This window comes from Microcebus murinus, chromosome 7 (genome assembly GCF_040939455.1).
Source record: "Microcebus murinus isolate Inina chromosome 7, M.murinus_Inina_mat1.0, whole genome shotgun sequence".
NCBI lineage: Eukaryota > Metazoa > Chordata > Mammalia > Primates > Cheirogaleidae > Microcebus > Microcebus murinus.
Window position 1 is genome coordinate 24,218,491 of NC_134110.1, and position 13,222 is coordinate 24,231,712.

A 13,222-nucleotide genomic window follows, 5' to 3' on the forward strand; every position below is an offset into this window, starting at 1 on the left:
GTGGGAAGGTGGAAAGAAGAGGTAGACAAGAGCCAGAGAGTCAAGTTCCTGTGTTAAGGGAGACCTGGCCTGATGGTTCCTCACACTGTAAAAAGCTGTGTCTTACTGAAAGTTTATGCTTTAAAAGAATTGCCAAGCGGCAGCATTTCCAGAGAGTCTCAGCTTTGGGGGAGTCAAGTTCTGGCCACAGTCCATCTATTGGGAGGTTTGGGGTATGGCTTCCTCTCTCATTTTTAAAGGACCTTCCTGGTGAATCAGCCAAATACATGCAGTACAACTCCTGGTACCCCTGGTAGGCCAGGGAGGGTGCTGCACAGCACAGGCTCAGGGTGGGGCTGCCTGGCTTTTCCACCTTACCTTTGGATGACACTCTGTTGGGGAGTTGACAAGAGGACACATGGGACCAGGTCATCCATAGTATGTCTAGTGTTAGAGCCCCAGTGAAGCAGGGCTTTCGTAAGAGAAGCAATCACAGGATGTGAAGGCATTTGGGGAAAGCCAGTTGCAACATTAGAATAATGGTGCCATGGCCCAGGTGGTGCTTCGGAGGCTGGGTGCTCATGGAAGAGGATGGGCCAGGAGTCAGGCTGCTCAGCAGGGCTGGTCATTGAGGAGGCCATGTGGCTGCCCTGGGAAGAGCTTCCTGGAGGCAATCTCAGAGAAAGTTGTGTCCTCAGGAATTTGCTGGAGGGTTTGAAGAACTGGATGAATAGGCTGGTCCGAGTGCAGTGGTGTTTATAACTATTTGATCACAACCAGTTACATACTTCTTTGTTCCTTCTCCACTCTCACTGCATCGCTTGACTAACCTTAAAAAAAAAAGAGTTGGATGGATAATTAACTCTATATAGGATGCCCTAGACCAAGATCAACCAGCTGATCTTTTTATTCTTTATTTCAGCATATTATGGGGGTACAAATGTTTAGGTTATGTGTGTTGCTTTCCCCCCCCCTTTCTCCCACCTTTGATCTTTAAAAAATCCTTTTCTTCAGAACCACAATAAAATACTGCACATCTTATTAGGATGGCTATTGTCAAAAAGACATAAAACAACAAGCATTGGCTGGGATGTGGAGAAATTGGAAGCCTTGTGCATTGCTGGTGAGGATTTAAAATGGTGCAGCTGAGTTTTAGAATGGCCATTCCTAAAAAAGTTAAACACAGAATTATCATTTGATCCAGCAGTTCCATTTCTGGAATTTTCTAAAGGAAGTAAAAGCAGGGACTTGAAGAGATATTTGTACCCGTGTTCATAGCAGCACTATTCACAGTAGCCAAGGGATGGAAACAACCCAAGTGTCATCAGCTGATGGATGGGTAATCAAAATGTGGTCTGTACATAAAATGGAATATTATTCAGCCTTAAAGGATGAGAAATTCTGACACATGCTACAATAGGAATGAACCTTGAGGACATTATGCTGAGTGAAATAAGCCAGTCACAAAAAGACAAATACTGTATGATTCCACTTATAAGAGACACCAAGAATAATCAAGTTCATAGAGACAGAAAGTGGAATGGAGGAGGGCTAGGGTGGAGGTGGGGAGTTGTTTCATGGGTATAGAATTTCAGTTTGGGGTGATGAAAAGCATCCTAGAGATGTTTGGTGGTGATGGTCACACAACAATGTGAATGTACTTGATACCACTGAACTATACATTAAACAATGGTTAAGATGGTAAATTTTATGTATATTTTTCCAAAATAAAAATTCCTTTTCAGGGCTGGTACAGTAGCTCACGCCTGTAATCCTAGCACTCTGGGAGGCCAAGGCAGGAGGATCGCTTGAGCTCAGGAGTTCAAGACCAGCTTGAGCGATAGCGAGGCCCTGTCTCTACTAAAAATAGAAAATATTAGCTGGGCGTGGTGGTGTGCACCTGTAGTCGCAGCTACTCAGGAGGCTGAGGCAGGAGGATTGCTTGAGCGCAGGAGTTTGAGGTTCCTGTGAGGTAAGCTGATGCCATGGCACTGTTCCTCAGGGCAACAGAGTGAGATTCTGTCTCAAAGAATAAAAATAAAAACACTATGAAAAATCCTTTTCAGAGTTCATAGTGTCCTCGCTGAGAGGAGTACCACCTACAGTGTCATAACATTACTGAGATGCTCAGGAGGTAAGGGAGATGTCTTGCAAGTAGAAACTGAGACCAGGCACCTCCCTTCTAGTCTCCAGGCCTTCCACACTTGTGGTTTCTGAAGGGTGTGAGCTCCCTGGCTCTGGGATGGACATAGGCGTTTTCACACCGTTCCTGCCATTCCCATACACCTGACATCCCAGCACACACTGGGCACATGTGGCTCCCTCCCCATCCCACCCTGAGATGGAGACAGAGACAGTGGTTAGTTTCCACTGCTTCTGTGAGCCCTCCAGCCCGACAGATGGGGCAGTTGCCTCTCTGTGTGTTTCCTTGGTGCCTATCCTGAGTCCCCACCCTCTGGGCCCCTGAAACCTGTGGGGTGATGTGCTGTTCACTTGTTTGCATTCCCCCCAGATCTTGGCCCTTCAAAGACAGGGCACATGTCCTGTCCACTGGGAGGCTTGTGGTGAACCCTCCATAATATCTAAGTAGCTGTGAGTAACTGTGGAGTGAGGAAGGTGAAACTGACCCTTGTATTTATGAAAAGATTTCTGAACTGTTTTCAGGTTCCTCAGAGCTGACCTCATTTATTATACCTGTAGCCTGTACTAAGTAACAGAATCCAGAGTTACTGCCAGGTCTGAAAATCTGAACCCGCTCTGATGGTTATCTAGCCCTGAGAGGAGATCACTGATGAAAAGTAGGGTGAGAGTTTAGAGAGTTTGAGTGGCTCCACAGCCTGTGCTTGGCTTGCTACTATTTCCATTAAGAAAAGAAGATGGAGGAGGCTGCTACTTAGGAAAGCCCCATGGTGTCCCAGACTCATGTGTCTGTCATGGTTCTGTGTGTTAACTGGACTCAGCTGCACGGCTCTCACTTGTTCTTCCCAGCAGTTGTAGTCAGATGCGGGCAGGGGCTGGAGCCCTCCCAGTGCTTGACGGACTGGCTGTACAGATGGCTTCTTCACTCTCAAGTCTGGGACAGCTGAAATGGCTGGGGGCTTGCTGCTCACGTCTTTCCCCCTCTCTCTGCCCCTCCCTCTGTCTATGCAGCTTTGTTATATCTGGATACCTTGGGCTTCCTTACAGCACAGTGGCCTCAGGGAAGTCAGACCCCTTCTATGGTGGGTAGCTTCCCCTGGACCAAGCCTCCTGAGGACCACCATGGAAGCTCCCTGGGTGCTAGGAATGCCTCTTCTGCCGTATCTGCTGGCTGGCTTGGGGCCAGCTCAGGTTCAGTGTGGGAGGGGATGTAAACAGATGTGAAACCCATGAGGCATGATGCAGAAGAGGAAACTGAGGTTTGGAGAGATCATAACAAGTGCCTGATCACAGGACTAGGGGTAGGGTTGGGGGTGGGGTGCCAGGATATGAACCCAGCTGGGGCTGATTTTGAAATACTATAGTTCTCTTTCACCCTGCTCCCTGTTGGGAAGGGGAGGGGGAAGATGGATGAATTCACCCACAGAGAAGACTTTTCTGGGGAGGGGCTTCTTGACAGTTCATTTGGAAAAAGCTGGCACTCTGATACTGGGTTATTAATAGTATATATGATACCCAAATACATAAAGGGAAGTAAGGATTTATTTATTCCCATTTTCATATGATAGAAACAGGAAGAGATCACCAATGTAGTTAAATTTCTACATGAAATCACCACCCCTTGGTCTTAGTAAATTGCTGTTGGACAGAGTATATTTTGTCCTCAAAAAAGATTTATAGGTATAGTATAAATATAATGTAATTTATATTTTCAGTCCTTTAATTAACCCCTTAATGAGTAACCAGCTCTTTTGTTTTGTTTTAACCACGAATTAACCATGAAGGACTAGAAAAGATCACTTTTCACAAAGGAAATGTTCAAACCCAGGCTGCCTCATACTTCCAGGCCAGAAGCCCATGAATGTACACAGGCCCCTTTTAGATGTTGCCAGGACAAGTCTGGGGAGGCAGTGCCCCTGTCGACACAGAAACAGGGCTTGCCTGGCTTGTTCCTGCCGTCAGAGCTCTTTGGCGTAATAGAATTATTCAGCAGAGTATATCCCGAATTCTCAGAACCTGAGCATAGTCCTATTTTTAAAAAGCATTTCTTCCTGATTATAGACTACATGATCATTGTTTAAAATCTGGAAAGTATAGAAAACTATGAATAGGAAAATGAAAATTATTCATCTCCTTGCCTCGAGGTGGCTGCTGTTTAAATTTGGGTATATTTCTTTCTAGCCACATTTAATACTTATATTTCAGAACTGAATTTTAATGAAAAAATCCTATGCACAAAATATGTATAACTAATAGGCAGTGGATAGAGAATAATGAAATAAACCCTACTTATCAGACATTGTAAGAAATATGTAGTCTTAAAATCTTAAAAAAATTTTTTTATTATGGAAATTTTCAAACACAAAGTAGAGGAAGTAGTGTGATGAATACCATGAACTTGTCACCCTGCTTCAGCAATCATCATTCTTGGCCAGTTTTGCCTCTTCTATCCCCCAGCGCCAGCCCCACCCCCACTCCTGTAGAATTGTTTTGAGATAAATCCCAGGCAGATTGCCAATTCATCTACATATTTCAGTAAGTATCTCTTTATTAAACATAACCATAATACCTTTATTGCACCTAAAAATTAATAGTAATTCCTTAATAGTCTCACATGTCTGCTCAGTGTTTAAATTTATGTGATTATCTCTATAAGTTCTTCCCCAGTTTGTCTTTTAGAATCAAGATTCACTTAAGACCCATACATCGCAATTAGGTGGTACACCTCCTCATCATGTACTCTAACAAATGAGGCAGGACATGTGGAACCCATCCCGTGTGTGCTGGTGTATGTCCTGCAGGTGTGTTCAGTCTTTCATGAGCTTATCCCCCTGTTGTTCAATATTCTTTGAAAACATATTCAGAGCTGTGTGAATATTATCATTCTACTTTTTTAAGGCATGGACATTTCCAATTTCTTTGCTGTTATAAATAATGAATATCTATGCATATAAATATTTAAACGTTGATTATTTCTTTTGGATAGCTCCCTGGAAATAGAGTTTTAAAAGTGATGATGTTTTTATAAAATGTAGATCTATATTGCCATGTTGATTTCCAGGAATTATTATATTTATTTTCATTCCCACCAGAAGTGCTTGAGAGAGACATGCTCATATTTAAATGTAGTGGAGGCTGGGCGCGGTGGCTCACGCCTATAATCCTAGCACTCTAGGAGGCCAAGGCGGGAGGATCACTTGAGGTCAGGAGTTGAAGACCAGCCTGAGCAAGAGCAAGACCCAGTCTATACTAAAATAGAAAGAAATTAATCGGCCAAATAAAAGTATATAGAAAAAATTAGCCAGGCATGGTGGCACATGCCTGTAGTACCAGCTACTCAGGAGGCTGAGGCAGAAAGATTGCTTGAGCCTAGGAGTTTGAGGTTGCTGTGAGCCAGGTACTCTAGCCTGGGCAACAGAGCAAGACTCTGTCTCAAAAAAAAAGTTAAAATTTAAGTGTAGTGGAAATATAAACATGTATTCAAAATATTTTTTCCATCATTTTGGGGTTTCTTTATTAGAGTTCTTATTCTTGTACACATCTGAGAGCTCGTTAACCTAGGTTTCTCTGTTCACATCAATAGTGCATAATAATACAGATATAACACCTGACATCTGCCTGTCATGGAAGCAGGAACCTGCCACCTTGGCTTCTCTGCCCTTAGGGTGAGTGGGGGCAGCCTCATCTCTGTGACAGGGAAAGGGGGTGAGAATAAAAGAAAGAAAAATGGAAAAAAATAAGCCTGGTACATGCCTGTAGTCCGAGTTACTTCAGAGGCTGAGGTTTTAGGATCGTTTGAGCCCAGCCTGGGCAACATAGCAACACACTCTTAAAAAGAAAAAAAAAAAAAAAAAAAAAAAAGCTTCCCTGTGGTTAAGGCAAAGAGGAAGAGGACTCTGAGGGCAGATAGCATGCCTTGTATTTTTAAGTCTTCGTATCCACTAAGGACTGTGTACATTGATAATTCTCAGTAAATATTTGATAGATGACAGAGTAAAGAAACAATACAATTCAATTATCGCACTTAGCTTCCCTGGAGGGAATAGGAAGGAGAATGTGTTCATATATATTGGACTCTTATTTTCCATTTGAAACGCGAATGACATTTCTCATACAAACTGTGAGTAACCTTATTACAGTGCTTAGTTCTATTATGGTCAGCATTGTGTGGGTTAACCTAGACATTTAACTTTTTTACTAAAATTGTTCTTAAATTATTAAACCATTTTATTGAGGTACTTTTGACATAAAGAGCTGTACATATTTCAGGTACATCTCCATGAGTGTGGGGATAAGTGTACACCTATGAAACCACCACCACCATCAAGAAATGTATTATTTATCAATTCTTTCTTTCTTTTTTTTTTTTTTTTTTTGAGACAGAGTCTCACTTTGTTGCCCAGGCTACAGTGAGTGCCATGGCGTCAGCCTAGCTCACAGCAACCTCAAACTCCTGGGCTCAAGCCTCCGAGTAGCTGGGACTATAGGCACGCGCCACCATGCCTGGCTAATTTTTTCTATATATGTTAGTTGGCCAATTAATTTCTTTCTATTTATAGTAGAGACGGGTTCTCGCTCTTGCTCAGGCTGGTTTTGAACTCCTGACCTCCAGTGATCCGCCCGCCTCGGCCTCCCAGAGAGCTAGGATTACAGGCGTGAGCCACCGCGCCCGGCCTATTTCTTTTTTTTAATATTGGGGTATAATTACATAGAACAAACTGCATGAATTTTAAAGGTGCAGTTTGATGAATTTTGACAAACAAATATGCCTGTGTGACCAACACCCTAGTGAAGAAATTGGTCATTGCCGTTGCATTGGAAAGTCCCCTCAAGTCCTTTTCTATCCTGTTTTCTCCCCACCAAGGCACTCACTCTTCTGATATCCATCTGCATACAGTGAATTAATTTTGCCTCTTCTTGAATGTCACATAAATGAAATCACACAGTGTGTATTTTCTTATGTCTTTCTTTGCTGAGCGTGGTTTGAAGATTCATCGTGATGTATCAGTAGTATGTCCTTATTATTGCTGAGTAGTGTTGCATCATTTGAATATACTATAGGTTACATGTCTGTTCTGCTGACGAACATTTTGGTTGTTTCCTAATATTTGCTATTTGTATAAAGCTGCAGTGAACATTGTTGCACATATAGTTTTGAATTTAATTTTTAACTTAATTTCTCTTGGGTGAATACCTGGTATAGCAATGCTGGATCATGGGATAGGTATATAACTAAATTTCAGGCAACTGCAAAGCATTTCCCCACTTTAGCTGTACCATTTTACACTACCATCAGCAATGTATGACAGTTCCAATTATTGCACATTCTAACATTTGGTGTAATCATCTGTTTAATTTTAGCTATTCTTGTGCGTCCACAGTGGTGTCTCATTGTTATTTTAATTTGTATTTCCCTGATACCTAGTGATATTGAGCATCTTTTGAAGAGTTTATTGGTTATTTGTATATGCTATTTTGTGAGGTATCTTTTTTTTTTTTTTTTTTTTGAGACAGAGTCTCACTTTGTTGCCCAGGATAGAGTGAGTGCCATGGCATCAGCCTAGCTCACAGCAACCTCAAACTCCTGGGCTCGAGCAATCCTACTGCCTCAGCCTCCCAAGTAGCTGGGACTACAGGCATGCGCCACCATGCCCAGCTAATTTTTTCTATATATGTTAGTTGGCCAATTAATTTCTTTCTATTTATAGTAGAGACAGGGTCTTGCTTTTGCTCAGTCTGGTTTCGAACTCCTGACCTCGAGCAATCCGCCCGCGTTGGCCTCCTAGAGTGCTAGGATTACAGGCGTGAACCACCACGCCCAGCCTGTGAGGTATCTTTTTAAGACTCTTGCCTGGGCCAGTGCGGTGGCTCACGCCTGTAATCCTTACACTCCCAGAGGCAGGAGGATTGTTTGAGCTTAGGAGTTCAAGTCCAGCCTGAGCAAGAGCGAGATCCCGTCTCTACTATAAATAGATTAGCAAAACAACTAAAAGTAGAAAAAAATTAGCTGGGCATGGTGGCACATGCCTGTAGTCCCAACTACCCGGGAGGCTGAGGCAGGAGGATTGCTTGAGCCAGGAGTTTGAGGTTGCTGTGAGCTAGGCTGACACCACAGCACTCTAGCCTGGCAACACAGTGAGACTCTGTCTCAAAAAAAAAAAAAAAAAAAAAGGGACTCTTGCCTGTATTGTATTAGGTTCTACCTTTTTCTTATTGTCTGGCAGGAGATAGCTATATCCATATTTTATATATATATATATATATAATTTAGGTACAACTAGTTTATCAGATATAGAGGTTACAGGTATTTTCTCTGTGGCTTGCCTTTTCATTTTCTTAATCATGCCTTTTTTTTTTTTTTTTTTTTTTTTTTTTTGAGACAGAGTCTCGCTTTGTTGCCCAGGCTAGAGTGAGTGCCGTGGCATCAGCCTAGCTCACAGCAACCTCAAACTCCTGGGCTCGAGTGATCCTTCTGCCTCAGCCTCCCGGGTAGCTGGGACTACAGGCATGCGCCACCATGCCCGGCTAATTTTTTTTTATATATATATCAGTTGGCCAATTAATTTCTTTCTATTTATAGTAGAGACGGGGTCTCGCTCTTGCTCAGGCTGGTTTTGAACTCCTGACCTTGAGCAATCCGCCCGCCTCGGCCTCCCAAGAGCTTTAATCATGCCTTTTGAAGAGCAGAAATGTTTAGTTTTGATGAAGTCTAATTTATCTTTTCTATGTGGTTGGTGCTTTTGATTTCTGCCTAAGAAATCTTTGTCTCTGAGTCATCTTGAGTTAATTTTTAGGTGTGGTATGAGGCATGAATCAAGGTGCAGTATTTTCCCCACCATCATACAGTTGTTCTAGCACTATTTGTTGAAGAGACTTTCCCCATGGAATTGTACTGAGGCTTCAGTGATTTTTTTTTGAGACAGAATCTCACTCTGTTGCCCAGGCTAGAGTGCCGTGGCATCAGCCTAGCTCACAGCAACCTCAAACTCCTGGGCTTAAGCAATCCTCCTGCCTCAGCCTCCCGAGAAGCTGGGACTACAGGCATGTATCCCTATGCCTGGCTAATATTTTTTCTATATATTTTTAGTTGTCCAACTAATTTCTTTCTATTTTGGTAGAGACGGGGTCTTGTTCTTGCTGGTCTCAAACTCCTGACCTCGAGCGATCCTCCCCCGCCTCGGCCTCTCAGAGTGCTAAGATTACAGGCGTGAACCACCAGGCCCGCCCAGTCTGTGATCTGACTGAACATGTGTACATCTATTTCTGAATTCTGTTCTGTTTCAATGTATATGTCTATCCTTAAGCCCATACCACACTGTCTTGATTGTGTAGTTTTATAATACATATTAAAATCAGATAGTGTAAGTCCTATAACTATTCTTTTTTACAATTACCAGACTATTTCTTTAGGAAAATAAATCCTGCATGCAACAGTTTCAAGTATTAAATCCACTTAGGAAGTTGGTGAATACCAGTGCTCAGACTCATTGTAGTTAATGCCTTCATCTAGCTGTGCTGGTGTCAAGAAAGAATATTTCTTGATGCTTAGTCCTTTTTAAAGTACTCTGTAAAAACTATGTAGCATCGTTTTGTACCTTTTTTTTTTTTTTTGAGACAGAGTCTCACTTTGTTGCCCTGAGTAGAGTGCTATGGTGTCAGCCTAGCTCACAGCAACCTCAAACTCAAGCAATCCTTCTGCCTCAGCCTCCCAAGCAGCTGGGACTACAGGCATGCGCGACCATGCCTGGCCAATTTTTTCTATATATATTTTTAGTTTTCCAGGTAATTTCTTTCTATTTTTAGTAGAGATGGGGGTCTCGCTCTTGCTCAGGCTGTCCTCAAACTCCTGAGCTCAAACGATCCACCCGCTTCGGCCTCCCAGAGTGCTAGAATTACAGGTGTGAGCCACTGCACCCAGCCTTTTTGTACATTCTTAAAGTCAAGCCATGAATTTACAAAGAACTAGTAATCCATTCTCGCTTTGCTTTTAGCAGCAACTTCTATTGTTGCTGTTAGGAGCACACGAGCGGAAGTAATTTTTCCATGGAATAATCAGAAGGTAAATAAAGTAGATGATTATATTTTTATCCTAGAAACTGTATTTTAAGGATATTTCTGATACACATTTATAACTAAGTGGAAGGTCTTTAAAGCCATACATCCATGGTTGGACAGTATCACTGCTAATTGATATTATCCTGATGAGTCTCTTTTGTATTTGCACAAACACATCTTTGTCTTGCAATTTAGCTGTTATAAACAACCATGCAGCTCTCAATTAGCACCCAACGCTTTCAATGTGAGGAGAAGCCCCTGGAACTTAGTTACCATAATCTCTGTAGCCTACATGCAGGAGTGGGGCAGAGGAGGCATGAGTGTGGTAAAACAGAATCTTCTCAGTGTTCTCCAGTGCTCCTTGTTCATGCTGAGGCCAGAGGACCTGCAGAGCCAGCGGACCCCACCCAACCTTTTTGGCACCAGGGATTGGTTTCATGGAAGACAACTTTTGCATGGATGGTGCGGGGGTGGAGCTCAGCAGGTGATGCATGTTCAAGTTGCTAACAGTACTGGGTATGGCTGCTGTGAAGAGCAATAGAGGAGGGCACCAGCTAAGATGATGATGAGCTTGGGCACGGGCACCTCCTGAGGGAGCTGCTGAATGACTTTAGGGACAGTTATGCTTGAGGGTGAAACCATGAAGAAGCCCAGTTGTTTTAGGGCATAACAGAAAAATATTTATGACAGGGCATGGGGATTAATGAGGAATATGGGCTCCCAGGAGCTCCTGGCTGAAGGAGGAGGAAGGAATCTGGGGCAGCCTGCTCAGTGAGGACACTGGGCACAGGTGAACGGGCACACAGAGCTGTGCATGTCCTTCAGGGTGGAGCACAGGGGGTGCCCCTGGTCTGAGACCCTCAGAGACCATGTGCATGGGCTTCTCTTTGATCTGCTGCTAGGGGTGTGGGGCAGGTACCTACATAGAAAAAAAATCTGACTTGTCTAGTATCCTTGGTTACAGAAAAATTTTGCCTAATAGCTTAAAAGGTGAGGGTGACCTGTCCTTTATAGCAACCTTTTTTGTTTGTTTCCAATCTAGCATCATGTGTTGTGTTTAGTTATCATGTCTCTTTGATTTCCTTTAATCTACAATCAGATCTTCAGCCTTCCTTGGTCTTCCATGACCTTGCTGTTTTTGAAGAGTGCAGGCCAGCTAATTCCTAGGCTGTCCCACAGTTTGGGTTTGTCTAATGTTTCCTCGTGATTTGTTTCAGGCTTTGCATTTGGCAGGAATGTTACAGATTTTTTTTGTGTCCTCAGTGCATCCCCGCAGGAGGCACGTGAAGCCATCTGTCCCATTGCTGATGTCTGCCAGGCTTCTCTGTACAGATAACTTTTCCCTTTTGTAATTAATAAGAAAAACCCGTGGAGGTGATTCATTGAGACTGTGCAACAGTCCTGTTTCTCGATAAACTGCCATCCATTTGTTTTAGTATCCATTGATGATTCTTGCCTAAATCAGTTTTATTGTGATGTTGTCAAATGGTGATATTCTAACTCTACCATTCCTACTCTATTATTACTTATTACTTATTGATCCATTTCATTTTTTAAGTACTTATTGTAATACTTGTAGCTCTGATCATCCAGTAAGCAGGGTGGCTTCCTGTGTTCCTTATATCAAATTATTATGGTTTTATTACTGAGAATCAAAACATCTAATTAGAATTAGGTACTTTAAACTACAGTAAAAAAAAAATCCCTCCCATATTAGGAGCATTTTGACACATATGAAGGACAGATGTGTGTCTCAAAGGTTTGGAGACCCTCCCTCTGTAAGCACTTGTCCCAGAGGGCAGGAGGAGGGACAGATGGGACAGGAAGGCCTGGGAAGCTCCTGACATTCCACCTGCCCTGCTGTGGGATGTGTGGGGATAGCCTGAGAGGATGCATGGGAAGCCTCACGTGAAATGTCAAAGCATTGAGTGAGTGTGAGGATCTGGTGCCCAAATGGTTGAAAGCAGAGCCCTATCAGAGGCTTATATTAATAAATTATGAAAATTGAGTAACTTTTAAGCAGGAAGTCATCGAACCCTATGATAATAAAATTATCATATAAATGGGTTACAGTAAATGCATGAGAGAGTTGGACTTTAAAAGCTCATTTGAGATCCACATAAAACTCTATTCCAGAGTATATCTGTGTCTCTGTAGTGTCTTATTGAGGCAAAGAAAACCAATTTATAAAGATCTCATTTGCTTATTTAGGTCAGCCTGTGTTGGTGGCAAAAAATATTTTGACTTTGTATTTTTAGTGCCTTCTTATACTGCTATTTATAGACTAAAGGTTCTTTATAGGGTGAATAAACAGTATGACACTCATTCTTTTCAATTTTAGTTTTCACATAAAAATTTCTCTTTTAGGTATGTCGCTTGTAAACCTCTTCCTTCCTGACATCTGTAGCTTGTAAACCTTCTTCCCTGACTTTTTTTTTTTTAATTTCATTTTTCTATAGGTACCTCCTATCTAACAGACATTGTGTGGTGGGCCGGCACCATTGCAAGTAAGTAGCCTGTGTGGCGAAGAGTCTGGTCTTTTTCATTCTTTCTTAAGATGAGCTATTCATCTGGGCAGCGCTGGAGGGGCTGGGATGAGCTGGGCTTCGCTCCATGTCTTCCCCAGCTCTGACGCCTCCCAGAGCCACTTGCTTTGCATTCCCTCCTCTGCTTGTCCTTCCGCATGTTGGGAAGGAGAGGATGGGCAAGCACAGAACGAGAACAGGGACACAGACGGTGGAGGCTCCTGCTGCCCACAAGTAGCCCTGAATTTAGTCCCGACCTGGGCCTGAAAAATTTAAAACAGTTCCTGCTTACTAATGTGTAGTTGGGCTCTTGGCATTTGGTGAAATTCTGCCTTGTTTTGCTCAATTCAGTTGGTTTAATAAAGGAGAGTTTCTTGACTCAACTCAAAGACCAGATGAAATGTTGTGTGCTATAACGTAAAAGTTCAGAGCGCTGAACATGTAAAGGGAAATTATATTAGAAATTTCAGAAATATTATGTGGTTTATTTGTCATATATCATCTTTTAGGCAAGACATTACCTA

The 13,222-nt window shown here is 42.6% G+C and overlaps 1 protein-coding gene across 1 annotated transcript in view; it reads left to right on the forward strand.

Moving 5' to 3' along the window:
• Window positions 1-13,222, forward strand: part of NIPA1 (NIPA magnesium transporter 1) — a 38,019-nt gene that overhangs the window by 2,357 nt on the left and 22,440 nt on the right. Inside the window, exon 2 of the mRNA XM_012760004.2 lies at window positions 12,633-12,680. Coding sequence (XP_012615458.1) covers window positions 12,633-12,680 — 48 coding nt within the window. The remainder of the gene's footprint in view (window positions 1-12,632; window positions 12,681-13,222) is intronic.